The sequence below is a fragment of the Staurois parvus genome, unplaced genomic scaffold (genome assembly GCF_062004578.1).
Source record: "Staurois parvus isolate SC_StPar_1 unplaced genomic scaffold, SC_StPar_1.0 ptg000923l, whole genome shotgun sequence".
NCBI lineage: Eukaryota > Metazoa > Chordata > Amphibia > Anura > Ranidae > Staurois > Staurois parvus.
Window position 1 is genome coordinate 274,927 of NW_028318719.1, and position 14,275 is coordinate 289,201.

The 14,275-nt window shown below is 47.7% G+C and overlaps 1 protein-coding gene across 1 annotated transcript in view; it reads right to left on the reverse strand.

The window, feature by feature from the left end:
- LOC149442009 (ALK tyrosine kinase receptor-like) overlaps positions 1-14,275 on the reverse strand; it is a 407,251-nt gene that overhangs the window by 187,531 nt on the left and 205,445 nt on the right. The window contains exon 3 of the mRNA XM_089656637.1: positions 4,231-4,380. Within this exon, the coding sequence (XP_089512763.1) occupies positions 4,231-4,380 (150 nt within the window). The remainder of the gene's footprint in view (positions 1-4,230; positions 4,381-14,275) is intronic.

Below are 14,275 nucleotides of genomic sequence, written 5' to 3' on the forward strand. Positions count from 1 at the left end.
TTTGAAAATGTATTTTTAAAAATATTTTTCATATATTTTGTAATAAAAATGCATTTCAACATACAGTATATATATATTTATATAAGGAATTGTGCCCCATTGTTGTATCAGTGGAAGGGATCTTGCCCCATCGTTGGTGTCAATGGAAGGAATTGTGCCCCATCCAGGGGCGGACTGACAACTCATGGGGCCCCCGGGCAATAGGGGATCATGGGGCCCCTGTGTCCTTGCCCAAACTCAAAAAAGCCTATGAAAAAGGTACCAGGGTCATCTCATGGGGCCCCCTACTGACCCAGGGCCCTCGGGCAGTGCCCGAGTTTCCAAATGGTCAGTCCGCCCCTGGCCCCATCAGTGGGGTTAATGGAAGGAACTGTGCCCTGTCATTGGTGTCAATGGAAGGAATTGTGCCCCAGTGTTGGTGTCAATTAAAGGAATTGTGTCCCGTTGGTGTCAATAGAAGGAATTGTGCTCCATTGTTGTGTCAGTGGAAGGAATTTTGCCCCATCATTGGTTTCAATGAAAGGAGTTGTGCCCCATTGTTGGTGTCATCGGAAGGAATTGTCCCCAGCGTTGGTGTCATCGGAAGGAATTGTGCTCCGTCATTGGTGTCAATGGAAGAAATTCTGCCCCATCGTTGGTGTCAATGGAAGGAATTGTCCCCAGCGTTGGTGTCAATGGAAGGAATTGTGCCCCATCATTGGTGTCAATGGAAGGAATTGTGCCCCGTCGTTGGTGTCAATGGAAGGAATTGTCCCCAGCGTTGGTGTCAATGGAAGGAATTGTCCCCAGCGTTGGAGTCAATGGAAGGAATTGTCCCCAGCATTGGTGTCAATAGAAGGAATTGTGCCCCATCATTGGTGTCAGTGGGAGGAATTGTGCCCGTCGTTGGTGTCAATGGAAGGAATTGTGCCCCGTCTTTGGTGTCAATGCAAGAAATTGTCCCCAGCGTTGGTGTCAATGCAAGGAATTGGCCCCAGCGTTGGTGTCAGTGGAAGGAATTGTGCCCCATTGTTGGTGTCAGTGGAAGGAGTAGTGCCCTATTATTATTGTCAGTGAAAGAAATAATGTTTCATGGAAAGAATTGTGCCCCATTGTTGGTGTTAGAGTGAGAAATTGTGCCCTGTTGTTTGGTTTCATTGGGAGGAATTGTGCCCCATCGTTGGTGTCAGGGGAAGAAATTGTGCCCCATCGTTGGTTTCAGTGGGAGGAATAATGCCCCATTGTTGGTGTCAGTGAAAGGAATAGTGTCCCATTGTTGGTGTCAACTGAAAGAATTGTGCTCCATTATTGGTGTCAATGCAAGGAATTGGTCCCCTTCGTAGATGCCAATAGGAGGAATAGTGCCCCATTGATGGTGTCAGTTGAAAGAGTAGTGGCCAATCATTGGTGTCAGTGGAAGAAATTGTACCCCATCGTTGGTGCCAGTGGGAAGAATAATGCCCTATTGTTGGTGCCAGTGGATGGAACAGTACCGCAAGGGCCAAAAAGGGCAAGCAAAGGGCCACATATGGCCCCCAGGCCGCAGTTTTGAAGATCGCTGCCCTAGACTGATCTCTAGATGGACTCCAAATATGTCTTCACCTCCATTACATGGGGGAGGTGGGGCAGGGCAATTAGTTTATAAATGAAGATATTCTTTTGTGCATTTCTGGCAGGATCAACATGCATGTTCTGTACTTGCTGAAAGAATTGTTAGCATGGAAAAAAAAAAGAAAAATAAGGCGGCCACCACATTATGTATAAAATACAAAACGCTGAGATGTGAACCGAAAGGAACTCCTAACCTTCAGTTATCACAAGGCGATGCCCCACCACACCATCCCCACACAGGGGATCTCGAAACCAATCCCATTTTTGATTGGGCGTGGTGCTGGGGCGGTAAATAAATTGTTTCAACGCGAACAAACAACTTCCCGTGCAGAGACTCGGTTCTCGGTGTTGGTTAAACCTCTTTCAGTTCACCACCAAAATATGACTTGAAAATGGTTACAATCAGCAAAAATAAAATAGAAAATAAAAGAATCGAATATAAAAGAATAGTATAGAAAATAAAAGAATAATGTAAAGCCGAATAGAATAGAATAGAAAATAAAGGAACAGAATAGAAAATAATTTGCGAGTTGTGAGCAGACCGACAAAGCAGTCGAATCGCCTCGTACAGCGCAGCCGTAGCGAATTTAAACCGACAAGTCGAACAAAAGATGGCGGCACTACAAACAGATCGCAATATTAAAACAGTCAGTGGAACCCTGAAATGGATTTGCACCAAAATCGACCATAGCCAAAAAATCGGAGGCACCAATCGTTTTATATTTTAAACCGAAGATGAAGAAATTCTTTCTAGCACAGCGCCTGTGGTCGATCGCTCGTCCAAATCCTTCATCCGCAATTTCAGAAGCCGAAGATCCTGGGCCGGATTGGACAGTTGATGGCTCATGTCCACCTTGAGACCTACCTGATAATATGGACTAGACACGTGCAGTTTGTTCCGTTCTGAATGGAAATTCGGATGTCTACAAATTTCCGAATCACAATAGAAACTTAATACTTAGTATCAAATCACTCACAAACACATGCAGGCTCCACCTCCGGAACATCGCCAAGATACGCTCCTTCCTCACCCCAGACACCACCAAACTTCTAGTACACTCCCTCATCATCTCACGCCTTGACTACTGCAACTCCCTCCTCACTGGCCTACCCAAGTGCAAGCTCTCCCCGCTCCAGACCATCCTGAACTCAGCGGCCAGACTCATCCACCTCACCACCCGCTCCACCTCTGCCACCCCCCTCTGCCTCTCCCTCCACTGGCTCCCCATTGCCCAACGCATTAAATTCAAATTGCTCACCCTGACCTATAAGGCCATTCACAACACTGCCCCTAACTACCTCACCAACCTGATTCCCAGGTACCACCCTACCCGTACCCTTCGCTCTTCACAGGACCTCCTTCTATCTTGCTCCCTGGTCTCCTCCTCCCACGCACGACTGCAAGACTTCTCCAGGTCCTCCCCCATCCTCTGGAACTCACTACCCCAATCCATCAGACTGTCACCTTCCCTCCTCACCTTCAGGCGCTCCCTGAAAACCCACCTCTTCAGGGAAGCCTACCCCACCCTCACCTAACAGCCGCTGCCCTTCCCTCCTCCTACCACTCCATCCCCCACAGCCATTTCCTCCTGTTCCACTACCCCCTCCCTCCTAGATTGTAAGCTCAAAAGAGTAGGGCCCTCTTACCCCTTGTGTGCTGTTTGATGTTACTGTACTGTTTCATGTATTGTCCCCCCCTCTATTGTACAGCGCTGAGCAAACCCTTTGGCGCTATATAAACTCAATAAATAAATAAATAAAAATAAATAAATTTAAACGAATCCGAAATAAAGGAACGCAATTTCGTCTGAAAATTTCATTCGAATTCGAAAAAACATTTGACATATAAACATATTGCTAAATATTGAATATTGAGACACTTGAACTCCATCATTTGGCTAAATATTGAATAAAACAGAAAAGAATAGAAAAAGAAAATTTAAAAAAGAGAATAGAATAGAATAGAATAGAGTAGAAAGAATATAGCCGTCTTCCGAAATTTGAATTTCAAAAAGAATATAATAAAACAGAACAAAATAAAACAGAAAAGAATAGCGTAAATAGAATAGAATAGAAAATGAAAGAATAGAATAAAAGATAATACAAAAATAAGGAATACAATAGAAAATAATAAAAAAGAATAAAGTAAAACAGAACGGAATAGAAGAGACTTGTCTTCTTCTTTTGAAGAAGGTAAATAATGGACTCTGAGCAGAAGCAATGTGCCGTCATTGAGTTCTTGGTGAAGGAGGGGTGCCGGCTGTCCAACATCCACAGAAGGCTACAGAATGTGTCCTGAGATGACACCATGGACCAGAACAATGTGCACAGATGGATGAAGAACATTAAAGAATCGGAAACCAACACTGAAGACAAACCACACAGCGGGAGACTATCAATGTCACACAGCCTGCTTGGACCCCGCCTTCATCGGGAACTCAATGATGGCACGTTGCCTCTGCATGAAATCCATGATTTTACTGCAATGAAAACAAAAAGATCTACTATCGAGGAAGAGTCACTCCACCAACTCGTGAAATTTAAATGACCTCTATAAGTCCACCAGTTATGTCCACTTTTGCATTTACTTGGGTACAATCCTCATCTATATTCACGTTCTCTTCACGATGGATGTCCTACCTGTTGGTGACTTTTCAGAATAGTCCTCTTTGGGGCCGTTCCCGGTCCTGTGTCTCTGTAACTCCTCCGCACTGGTGACTCTCCATGTGTTGTTGTTTTGGGCAGAAGAATAATCCAGACTGCAGCGCGATTCAAAACTGCAATCAAAATCTGGAAAGCACAAATATTGAGAATCATTTCAGCGTTGGAGCCCATATGGCGCACAGCTAAACGAGAAGCTGAAAAAAGAAGAATTACAAAATGTGCAATTTGTTAAAACAAAAAAAAAATGCTGAAGTTCAAAACTGGTATTCGTCCCCGTAGGAATATAAATTAAACGAAGCTAAATTGTAATGTTGGGAGATGGAGAACTATCTTACCAGCGTCTTAAAGTTGCAGACCGGCCCACAAAATTGAAAACTAAAGCAAATCTATTCGAATTTGTGTCTATTCAGCTAAAACTGCATTTGTGAGGTCAGGTATGGATGTTGGATGAGTAGACCTGGATCACTTTTGGTGTTCCAATTAATCCCAAAGATGTCTATTCAGCTAAAACTACATTTGTGATGTCAGGTATAGATGTTGGATGAGTAGACCTGGATCACTTTTGGTGTTCCAATTCATCCCAAGGGTGTCTATTCAGCTAAAACAGCATTTGTGAGGTCAGGTATGGATGTTGGATGAGTAGACCTGGATCACTTTTGGTGTTCCAATTCATCCCAAAGGTGTCTATTCAGCTAAAACTGCATTTGTCAGGTCAGGTACAGATGTCGGATGAGTAGACCTGGATCATTTTTGGTGTTCCAATTAATCCCAAAGATGTCTATTCAGCTAAAACTACATTTGTGATGTCAGGTATAGATGTTGGATGAGTAGACCTGGATCACTTTTGGTGTTCCAATTTATCCCAAAGATGTCTATTCAGCTAAAACTGCATTTGTGAGGTCAGGTATGGATGTTGGATGAGTAGACCTGGATCAGTTTTGGTGTTCCAATTCATCCCAAGGGTGTTTATTCAGCTAAAACAGCATTTTTCAGGTTAGGTATGGATGTTGGATGAGTAGACCTGGATCACTTTTGGTGTTCCAATTCATCCCAAAGGTGTCTATTCAGCTAAAACAGAATTTGTCAGGTCAGGTATGGATGTTGGATGAGTAGACCAGGATCATTTTGGTGTTCCAATTCATCCCAAGGGTGTCTATCCAGCTAAAACAGCATTTGTCAGGTCAGGTATGGATGTTGGATGAGTAGACCTGGATCATTTTGGTGTTCCGATTCATCCCAAAGGTGTTCAAGACGGCTAAGGTCAGGGCTCTGTGAAGGATGCTCGGGTTCCTCCACACCACACTTTGTGGATCTGGTCCAGACTGGTCAACCCATGTCTGTATAGAGCTGGTCAAACCATGTCTTTACAGAGCTGGTCAAACCATGTCTTTATGGAACTGGCTTTGTACACATGGGCACAGTCACACTGGAATAGACAAAGGTCTTCACCATGACCACAAGGTTGGAAGAGCACAATTGTCTAAATGTCTTTGTAAGATGTGGTATTAACAGGACCCTTCACTGGAGACACCTGAACTCACCCTTTGAAGGAGTGTGCATATTGTTTGGACCATATAGTGTATCTGCTTAGAGTGGGATGCCCCTGTTGCCATTATTGATAAAGTTCTTTAATCATGAACCTCCAAGGACAGGACTGATGTTGGACGAGAAGACATGTCTCACAATTCCGCATTCTATTTCATCCCAAAGGTGACTATTCAGCCAAAACAGCATTTGTGAGGTCAGGTATGGATGCTGGATGAGTAGACCTGGATCACCTTTGGTGTTCCAATTCATCCTAAAGGTGTTCAGGACGGCTAAGGTCAGGGCTCTGTGCAGGACGCTCGGGTTCCTCCACACCACACTTTGTGGATCTGGTCCAGACTGGTCAACCCATGTCTTTACAGAGCTGGTCAAACCATGTTTTTTTGGAATTGGCTTTGTACACAGGGACACAGTCACACTGGAATAGACAAAGGTCTTCACCATGACCACAAGGTTGGAAGAGCACAATTGTCTAAATGTCTTTGTAAGATGTGGTATTAACAGGACCCTTAACCAGAGACACCTGAACTCACCCTTTGAAGGAATGTGCATATTGTTTGGACCATATAGTGTATCTGCTTAGACTGGGATGCCCCTGTTGCCATTATTTGATAAAGTTCTTTAATCATGAACCTCCAAGGACAGGACTGATGTTGGATGAGAAGACATGTCTCACAATTCCGCATTCTATTTCATCCCAAAGGTGACTATTCAGCCAAAACAGCATTTGTGAGGTCAGGTACGGATGTTGGATGAGTAGACCTGGATCCACTTTGGTTTTCCAATTCATCCCAAAGGTGTTCAGTAGGGTTGAGGTCAGGACTCTCAATTTCCTCCACGCCTTTGTACACAGGGGCACAGTCATGGTGGAGAAGAAAAGGGCCTTCACCAAATTGTTATCACAAGGTTGGAAGAGCACAGTTGTCTACAATGTCTTTGTATGATGCTGTATTAACAGGACCCTTCAATGGAGACACCTGAACTCCATCATTTGGAGGACTGTCAACATCCTTTGGGCCATATAGAGTATCTGTCTGTAGGGGGATGAGCTTACTACCATTATTAAAAGAGTGCTTTATTCATGAACCTCCAACGACAACACTGATGTTGAGCGAGAAGATCTGGCTCAGCATTGGCGCTCCAATTTACCCCAAAGGTATTCAGTAGGGTTGAGGTCAGGGCTCTGTACAGGACTCTCATGTTCCTCCACACCAAACTGGTCAAACTGTGTCTTTATAGAGTTGGCTTTGTACACAGGGGCACAGTCACGCTGGAACAGAAAAGGGTCTTCAGCAACCTGTCACCACAAGGTCGGAAGAGCACAATTGTCTAAATGTCTTTGTATGATGAAGTATTAACAGGATGCTTCAATGGAAACACTTGAACTCAATCCTGAACTCTACCAATAATGGTAATAGGGGCATCCAACTCCAAACTGATACACTATATGACACAAAGTCTTTGAACCCACCTCTGTATTATTGAGTTCAGATGTCTGCAATGAAGGGTTCTGTTAATACGACATTATACAAAGACATTGTAGACAACTGCACCCTTCCAGCCTTGAGGTGACAGTTTGTTGAAGACCATTTTTTGTTTCAGCATGACTGTGCCCCTGTGTACAAAGCCAGCTCCATAAAGACATGGTTTGACCAGTTTGATGTGGAGGACCTCGTGTGTCCTGCACTGAGCCCTGATCTCAACCCTACTGAACACCTTTGGGATGAAGGTTGTACACACTGAGCCAGTGGGTTCTTTTTTTGTGAATGAGTAAGAATATATACTCATTATTGTGAAGGAGAGCGGTATCTGGGAGCCCCTTATGATTAAAGGGTACTTTAAGATTCTGATAAGCCCCCTCCTGCAGACCCCCACAACCACCGACCATGGTTGTGGGGAAGAGGACACCAAAATATATATACTCACAAACAATTACGTGTCAAAAGCATCTTAATCTCAAAGCGATCAGGTCACCAGGTCAATTCCCAAACCTCGAGAAGACCCTCAGATGACTGACGCGTTTTGAGGGACAGCTCCCTCTTCCTCAGAGCCAGTGCTGGGGGGAACTGTCCCTCGAAATGCATCAGAAATCTGAGGGTCTTCTCGAGGTTTGGGAATTGACCTGGTCGCATTGAGATTACGAGGGACAGTTCCCTTGATTCTCAAAGTTGTAAAGTTTACTTAAAATCCTGTCGCTATAGTTCTAGTAAAGTAGAATGAACCAAATCTACTTTACGTTTCGAGGGACAGTTCCCTCCAGCATTGACTCTGAGGAAGAGGGAACTGTCCATCGAAATGCATCAAACATCTGAGGGTCTTCTCGAGGTTTGGGACTTGACCTGGTGTCATAAGGACACGGGGGCCCCATGATCCCCTATTGCCCGGGGGCCCCATGAGTTGTCAGTCCGCCCCTGGTTGGAAGGCATATATTCTACCCTTGTCATGGCCTTTTTGGCATCCGAATGTCTTCGAAGTTTACCGAACAACGCTCAAACCAAACCCTGGGCAGTTCGGCTCATCCCTAGTGCTGGTGGCCTGTGTGTCCTTGTCCACTCCAGAGGTCCACACATTTATTTTTTGAAAACATTTAGGAATTTGTGAAATTGTAGCGATTTGGTTCCTTCTACTTTACGGGAACTACAGCGGCAGGATTTTGTTAAGTAAACTTTCCATGGAAGAGCGTTGTAGCCGGCGGCATCGGAAGGTCAGCGGGCTGAGCCTATCGCAGAGGAACCAAGGATGGTAATCCATTATCTCCAAATGGCTCTCCTTCAATTACATCTGCGAGCTTTTTAGCCCCCATTTCCATCAGCAATCAGCGGCGCCTGAAATCACCACCATTTCTAAATAAAAAGCAGCTCATTAATAGGCCGATTAATGATTCATCTCTGGCGGCTGCCATTAGTCCGGCCGAGGATTCGCCTTTAATTATATCGACAATCTAATGAATTTAGCGATAATAGGCCGCAGATTGTCTAACTCAGCAATCGCGGGAAAGTTCCTCATTACCGGATAATGGCTGTTGGGAGAAAAGAACCGAACTAAACTTTTTATTCTTCCCAAGAATCCGTACAAAGCGTCAGGACCGCAATAAAGGCGAAAATAAAACATTCTGAAAGGAAATTGGTAAAAAATGTAATAAAGAAAATAAAATGTTTTATCTGCTTATGTTTTGCCTTGCCTGGTTCCCCCCCCTCCCCCACCCCCATCAATGTGTTAATGACAACCTTTCTGTTTTCATTACAATTCTTATTTTGTAACCAATGACATCCTCACTGGGTCTCTGTGCTTCTCTATGCAATGCAGGCAGATCACAGCTGGTTTTGTACATAGCTTACCGAACACACACTTACTGAGCACCGTGCCTCTGTGCTTCTCTCAAGAACTCTCAACTCTGGTGGGCCGATGAGGTCTATCATATATAAAATACGTCAACCCACCCCCTATACATGAGGTCTGTCATATATAAAATACGTCCCCCCACCCCCTATACATGAGGTCTGTCATTTATAAAATACGTCCCCCCACCCCCTATACATGAGGTCTGTCATTTATAAAATACGTCCCCCCACCCCCTATACATGAGGTCTGTCATATATAAAATACGTCCCCCCCCACCCCCCTATACATGAGGTCTGTTATATATAAAATACGTCCCCCCCCACCCCCCTATACATGAGGTCTGTCATATATAAAATATGTCCCCCCCACCCCCTATACATGAGGTCTGTCATATATAAAATATGTCCCCCCCACCCCCCTATACATGAGGTCTGTCATATATAAAATACGTCCCCCCCTTATACATGAGGTCTGGTATATATACAAATGCGGGTATTTAACGTGACGCGTTCCGGTATCCAGAATTGTCTGCGGTTCAGACGTCACACAATTACGTTTGTATCTTCTAGGAAGCCGCTTTTCTCTATTACCGCCCCCCTCCCCCCCCCCCCCCCCCGATGTCATCCCGAGAGCCTCGTAATACTCCGGGACCGCCACCCTCCATATACCGCGCCGACTCCTTTTTGTTACCTTTTTACTATTTATAATTCGTTTCTTTTAGTGTTCCATATTTCATCGTTCGGAGATCCCATCAGGGAAGAGATAATGGGAACGTGTCAGCTCTAAGTGGGCCATATCCCATGTTAATCGCAGCCTCCCCACATAACGCGGCCAATCGCTCTCCTTCTATATCACCAGCCCCAGGACCGGGAGATGGGGGCGGAATCCTGGACTGTCACCGATTGCTGCTTAAAGGGGAATCCCGAAGCATCAGTGTAGGGCAAGGGTACAACTTCTGTCAGGGTATGTATTGGCGTCTCTGTCCCGGGAGAGGCACAACCATTGGCCGTATATGAGTGTAAGAGCCTATTGGTCCCTATCTGTGGCCCCAACATTGAACGTGACACCTTATGAATGGATTGTACCAATGTTAGCGATGGTTCATTATGAATGGACTGTCCTGCTGCAGCTGACCTCATCCCACTACTGTCAGTCTAAAGTGTTCCTGAACCCCCGACCCCGCATTCACTATATTCGGTCCCCCCCAGACCCCGCATTCACTATATTCGGTCCCCCCCAGACCCCGCATTCACTATATTCGGTCCCCCCCGGACCCGGCATTCACTATATTCGGTCCCCCCCGGACCCTGCATTCACTATATCCGCTCTCCCCGGACCCCGCATTCACTATATCCGCTCTCCCCGGACCCCGCATTCACTATATCCGCTCTCCCCGGACCCCGCATTCACTATATCCGCTCTCCCCGGACCCCGCATTCACTATATCCGCTCTCCCCGGACCCCGCATTCACTATATCCGCTCTCCCCAGACCCCGTATTCACTATATCCAGTCTCCCCTGACCCTGCATTCACTATATCCGCTCTCCCCGGACCCCGCATTCACTATATCCGCTCTCCCCGGACCCCGCATTCACTATATCCGCTCTCCCCGGACCCCGCATTCACTATATCCGCTCTCCCCAGACCCTGCATTCACTATATCCAGTCTCCCCTGACCCTGCATTCACTATATCCGCTCTCCCCGGACCCCGCATTCACTATATCCGCTCTCCCCGGACCCCGCATTCACTATATCCGCTCTCCCCGGACCCCGCATTCACTATATCCGCTCTCCCCGGACCCCGCATTCACTATATCCGCTCTCCCCGGACCCCGCATTCACTATATCTGCTCTCCCCGGACCCCGCATTCACTATATCCGCTCTCCCCGGACCCCGCATTCACTATATCCGCTCTCCCCGGACCCTGCATTCACTATATCCGCTCTCCCCGGACCCTGCATTCACTATATCTGCTCTCCCCGGACCCCGCATTCACTATATCCGCTCTCCCCGGACCCCGCATTCACTATATCTGCTCTCCCCGGACCCCGCGTTCACTATATCCGCTCTCCCCGGACCCCGCATTCACTGTATCTGCTCTCCCACATTACACACAACATGGAAATGCAATTATTTCAGTAAATATAAACTGCTAAATCCCTTTTCTCATCAGCAGTATAGAGCAATCTTGTGACTTCTATCAGTGTCCAGCAGAGCACTGGTTCAAGCTTGTAGGAGGTGTTTTTATTCTCCTTTGACTGTCCTATGAGGCTGCAGGACCCCTGACCCTCTGATTGGTCAAGTGCTGATCACATGCACGCTCCCAAGATAAAAAAAACAAACAAAAAAACTCTCTAGCCATACACACCAAACTGAGCATGCCCCCAAGGCTTTGTTCTATCAGCAGATGGATTGTGGACAGTAGAAGAAGGGGAGGATCAGAGAAGACAGGATCAAACAGCCTTTTTACACAATGCAGAGGATTAACCCCTGAGGTCCCACAGTGAGTATAACAAGCATGCTTTACTGCATCTACAGACTGATTGGACTGTTGGGGTTTAGTAACACTTTATTGCTACAAAAGTTGTTTCTACAAATTATTACAGTGAGCTTGTATATTAAAACTGGGACGGGGGATGGGGCGAGACGGGGTGGGGGGCGAGACAGGGGGTGGGGGGGACGGGGTGAGATGGGAGGGGACGGGGGTGGGATGCGGGGAGACAGGGGGGACGGGGGGGATGGGGTGAGATGGAGGGGAGGAATGGGGTGAGATGGGGGGACGGGGGGGATGGGGTGAGATGGAGGGGATGGGGTGAGACTGGGGGGATGGGGTGAGATGGAGGGGACAGGGGGACGGGGCGAGATGGAGGGGATAGGGGGATGGGGTGAGACGGGGGGATGGGGTGAGATGGAGGGAACGGGGGAGGAGGCGGGGTGAGATGGAGGGGATGGGGGGGGATGGGATGAGATGGAGGGGACGGGGGGGGATGGGGTGAGATGGAGAGGACGGGGGGGGACGGGGTGATATGGAGGGTATGGAGGGGATGGGGTGAGACGGGGGGACGAGGTGAGATGGAGGGGACGGGGGGATGGGGTGAGACGGGGGGATGGGGTGAGATGGGGGGGACGAGGGGTGAGATGGGGGGCGGATGGGGTGAGACAGGGGGGATGGGTAGGGGATGGGGTGAGATGGAGGGGACGGGGGGGACGAGGTGAGATGGAGGGGACGGGGGGATGGGGTGAGACGGGGGGGATGGGGTGAGATGGGGGGCGGGGGGGGGATGGGGTGAGACAGGGGGGATGGGTAGGGGATGGGGTGAGATGGAGGGGACGGGGGGGGGTGAGATGGGGTCGGGGGGGGACAGGGGGATGGGGTGGGACAGGGGGGGGTAATTAATAGAACCCAATTTTCCCTGATGTTACACAAACTCCCATTTCCGTTTTGGGCGCTCTTCCTGATCACATGACGCGGACGCGGCTCTCAATGTCGGGAATTGTCATTCCGTGAAATGAGGGCGCGGGGCGGAAGTCGGGGCGCTCCCTCCAGCCGCTCCACTTCTTCCTCCGACACGCCGAGCCGGCGGCTATTTAATGTGCCATTACGGCGCCGTATCCATCGCGTCTGGAAGCCGTGGCCTCCGCGTCGGAGCGAAATTGAAATCCGCTCGTTTTTATGGCGAGTTCTGATAACCCGCCGCAGATAAAACGTTTGATTTAAAAACTCCAATATGGAGGCGAAGTTTGTCGGGTGTAATGAACGGGGGAGGGGGGGGGGGGCGCTCATTATTATGGAAATGTCGCGGCGCGAGCGAAGCGCGTCGTTAGCGAGATAACATGTTATGTCTTCATTTTCCACCCCAGTAAAGTGCGATATAAACGAGCGCGGCGGACGGCCAGGCGCTGCTCCGGGTTATAGATGGCGCCACTTACACCCCCAGGGCCTCGTAGAACGTCCTCCCATCTCGCTGTCATCAGGCCGATCCATCTGTTTAGGCTCCATTCACACTGATGCCACTTCTCATGCGACTTTGGGGATCCAAAGTCGCATGACAAGTCCCCGTCCCCCCCCCCCATGTTTCCCAATGTGCACCATTCATATCTGAGCAACTTCCTAGTAGTTCCTCCACTACTTTGATCCGACTTCCATGCGACTGGAGGGCCATAGACTTCAATGTAAACCCTCCGCAACCGCATGAAAGTCACACCTGAATCTTGTATGTGCGACTTTGTGCAGCAGAAACGATCATCTTTGGTCAAAGCCAAAGTTACACTCATCCTACGACGCATCAAAGTCGCATCAAAGTCGCATCAAAGTCCCATCAAAGTCGCATTAAAGTCGCATCAAAGTCCCATTAAAGTCACATTAAAGTCGCATTAAAGTCGCATCAAGTTGCAATGAAAATCGCACGATTTTGAAGTCACGCAAGTGTGAATGGAGCCTTAATGGCGGGAAATTAGAACCGGTAACACTCCAATAAACACGCTTCCTTAAGGCTCGGTTCACACCCATGCCGTTTGCGTTCAATCCGTTTCTGCAGTGCGTCTTTGCCGTTTTTTTTTCTTGTTGGTAGGCAGATTAAACCACAAATCGCATCAAAAACACATCAAAAATACACAGGAACAGGGGCGGACTGACAACTCATGGGGCCCCCGGGCAATAGTGGATCATGGGGCCCCTGTGTCCTTACCCACACCCAAAGCACACCCAATAAAGCCTCTGAGAGGTACCAGGGGCATCTCATGGGGCCCCCTACTGACCCCGGGCCCTCGGGCAGTGCCCGAGTGCTTGAATGGTCAGTCCACCCCTGCACTGGAACACACCAAAACGCACCAAAATGCACTGAAATTTACATCCCTATTTAAATTGAACAAAAAGAGGGGAAACAATTAACTCGCCAAAAACACGGCAAAAACGCACATGCAAAAATGCATCCGGAACGCATTTGGACTGCGTTTCTGTAGTGCGAACCGACCCTTAGCCATCCCTGCATTGTGTTTTGCACAAAAAACGCAGCAAAAACACCCCAACATTGGTGTCAGTGGATGCAATAATAACCCGCAGCGTTTTTGCACTTGTGTTTTTGATGCATTTTTGATGCCTTTTTATCTTGTTGCTAGGCAGATTTAAAAT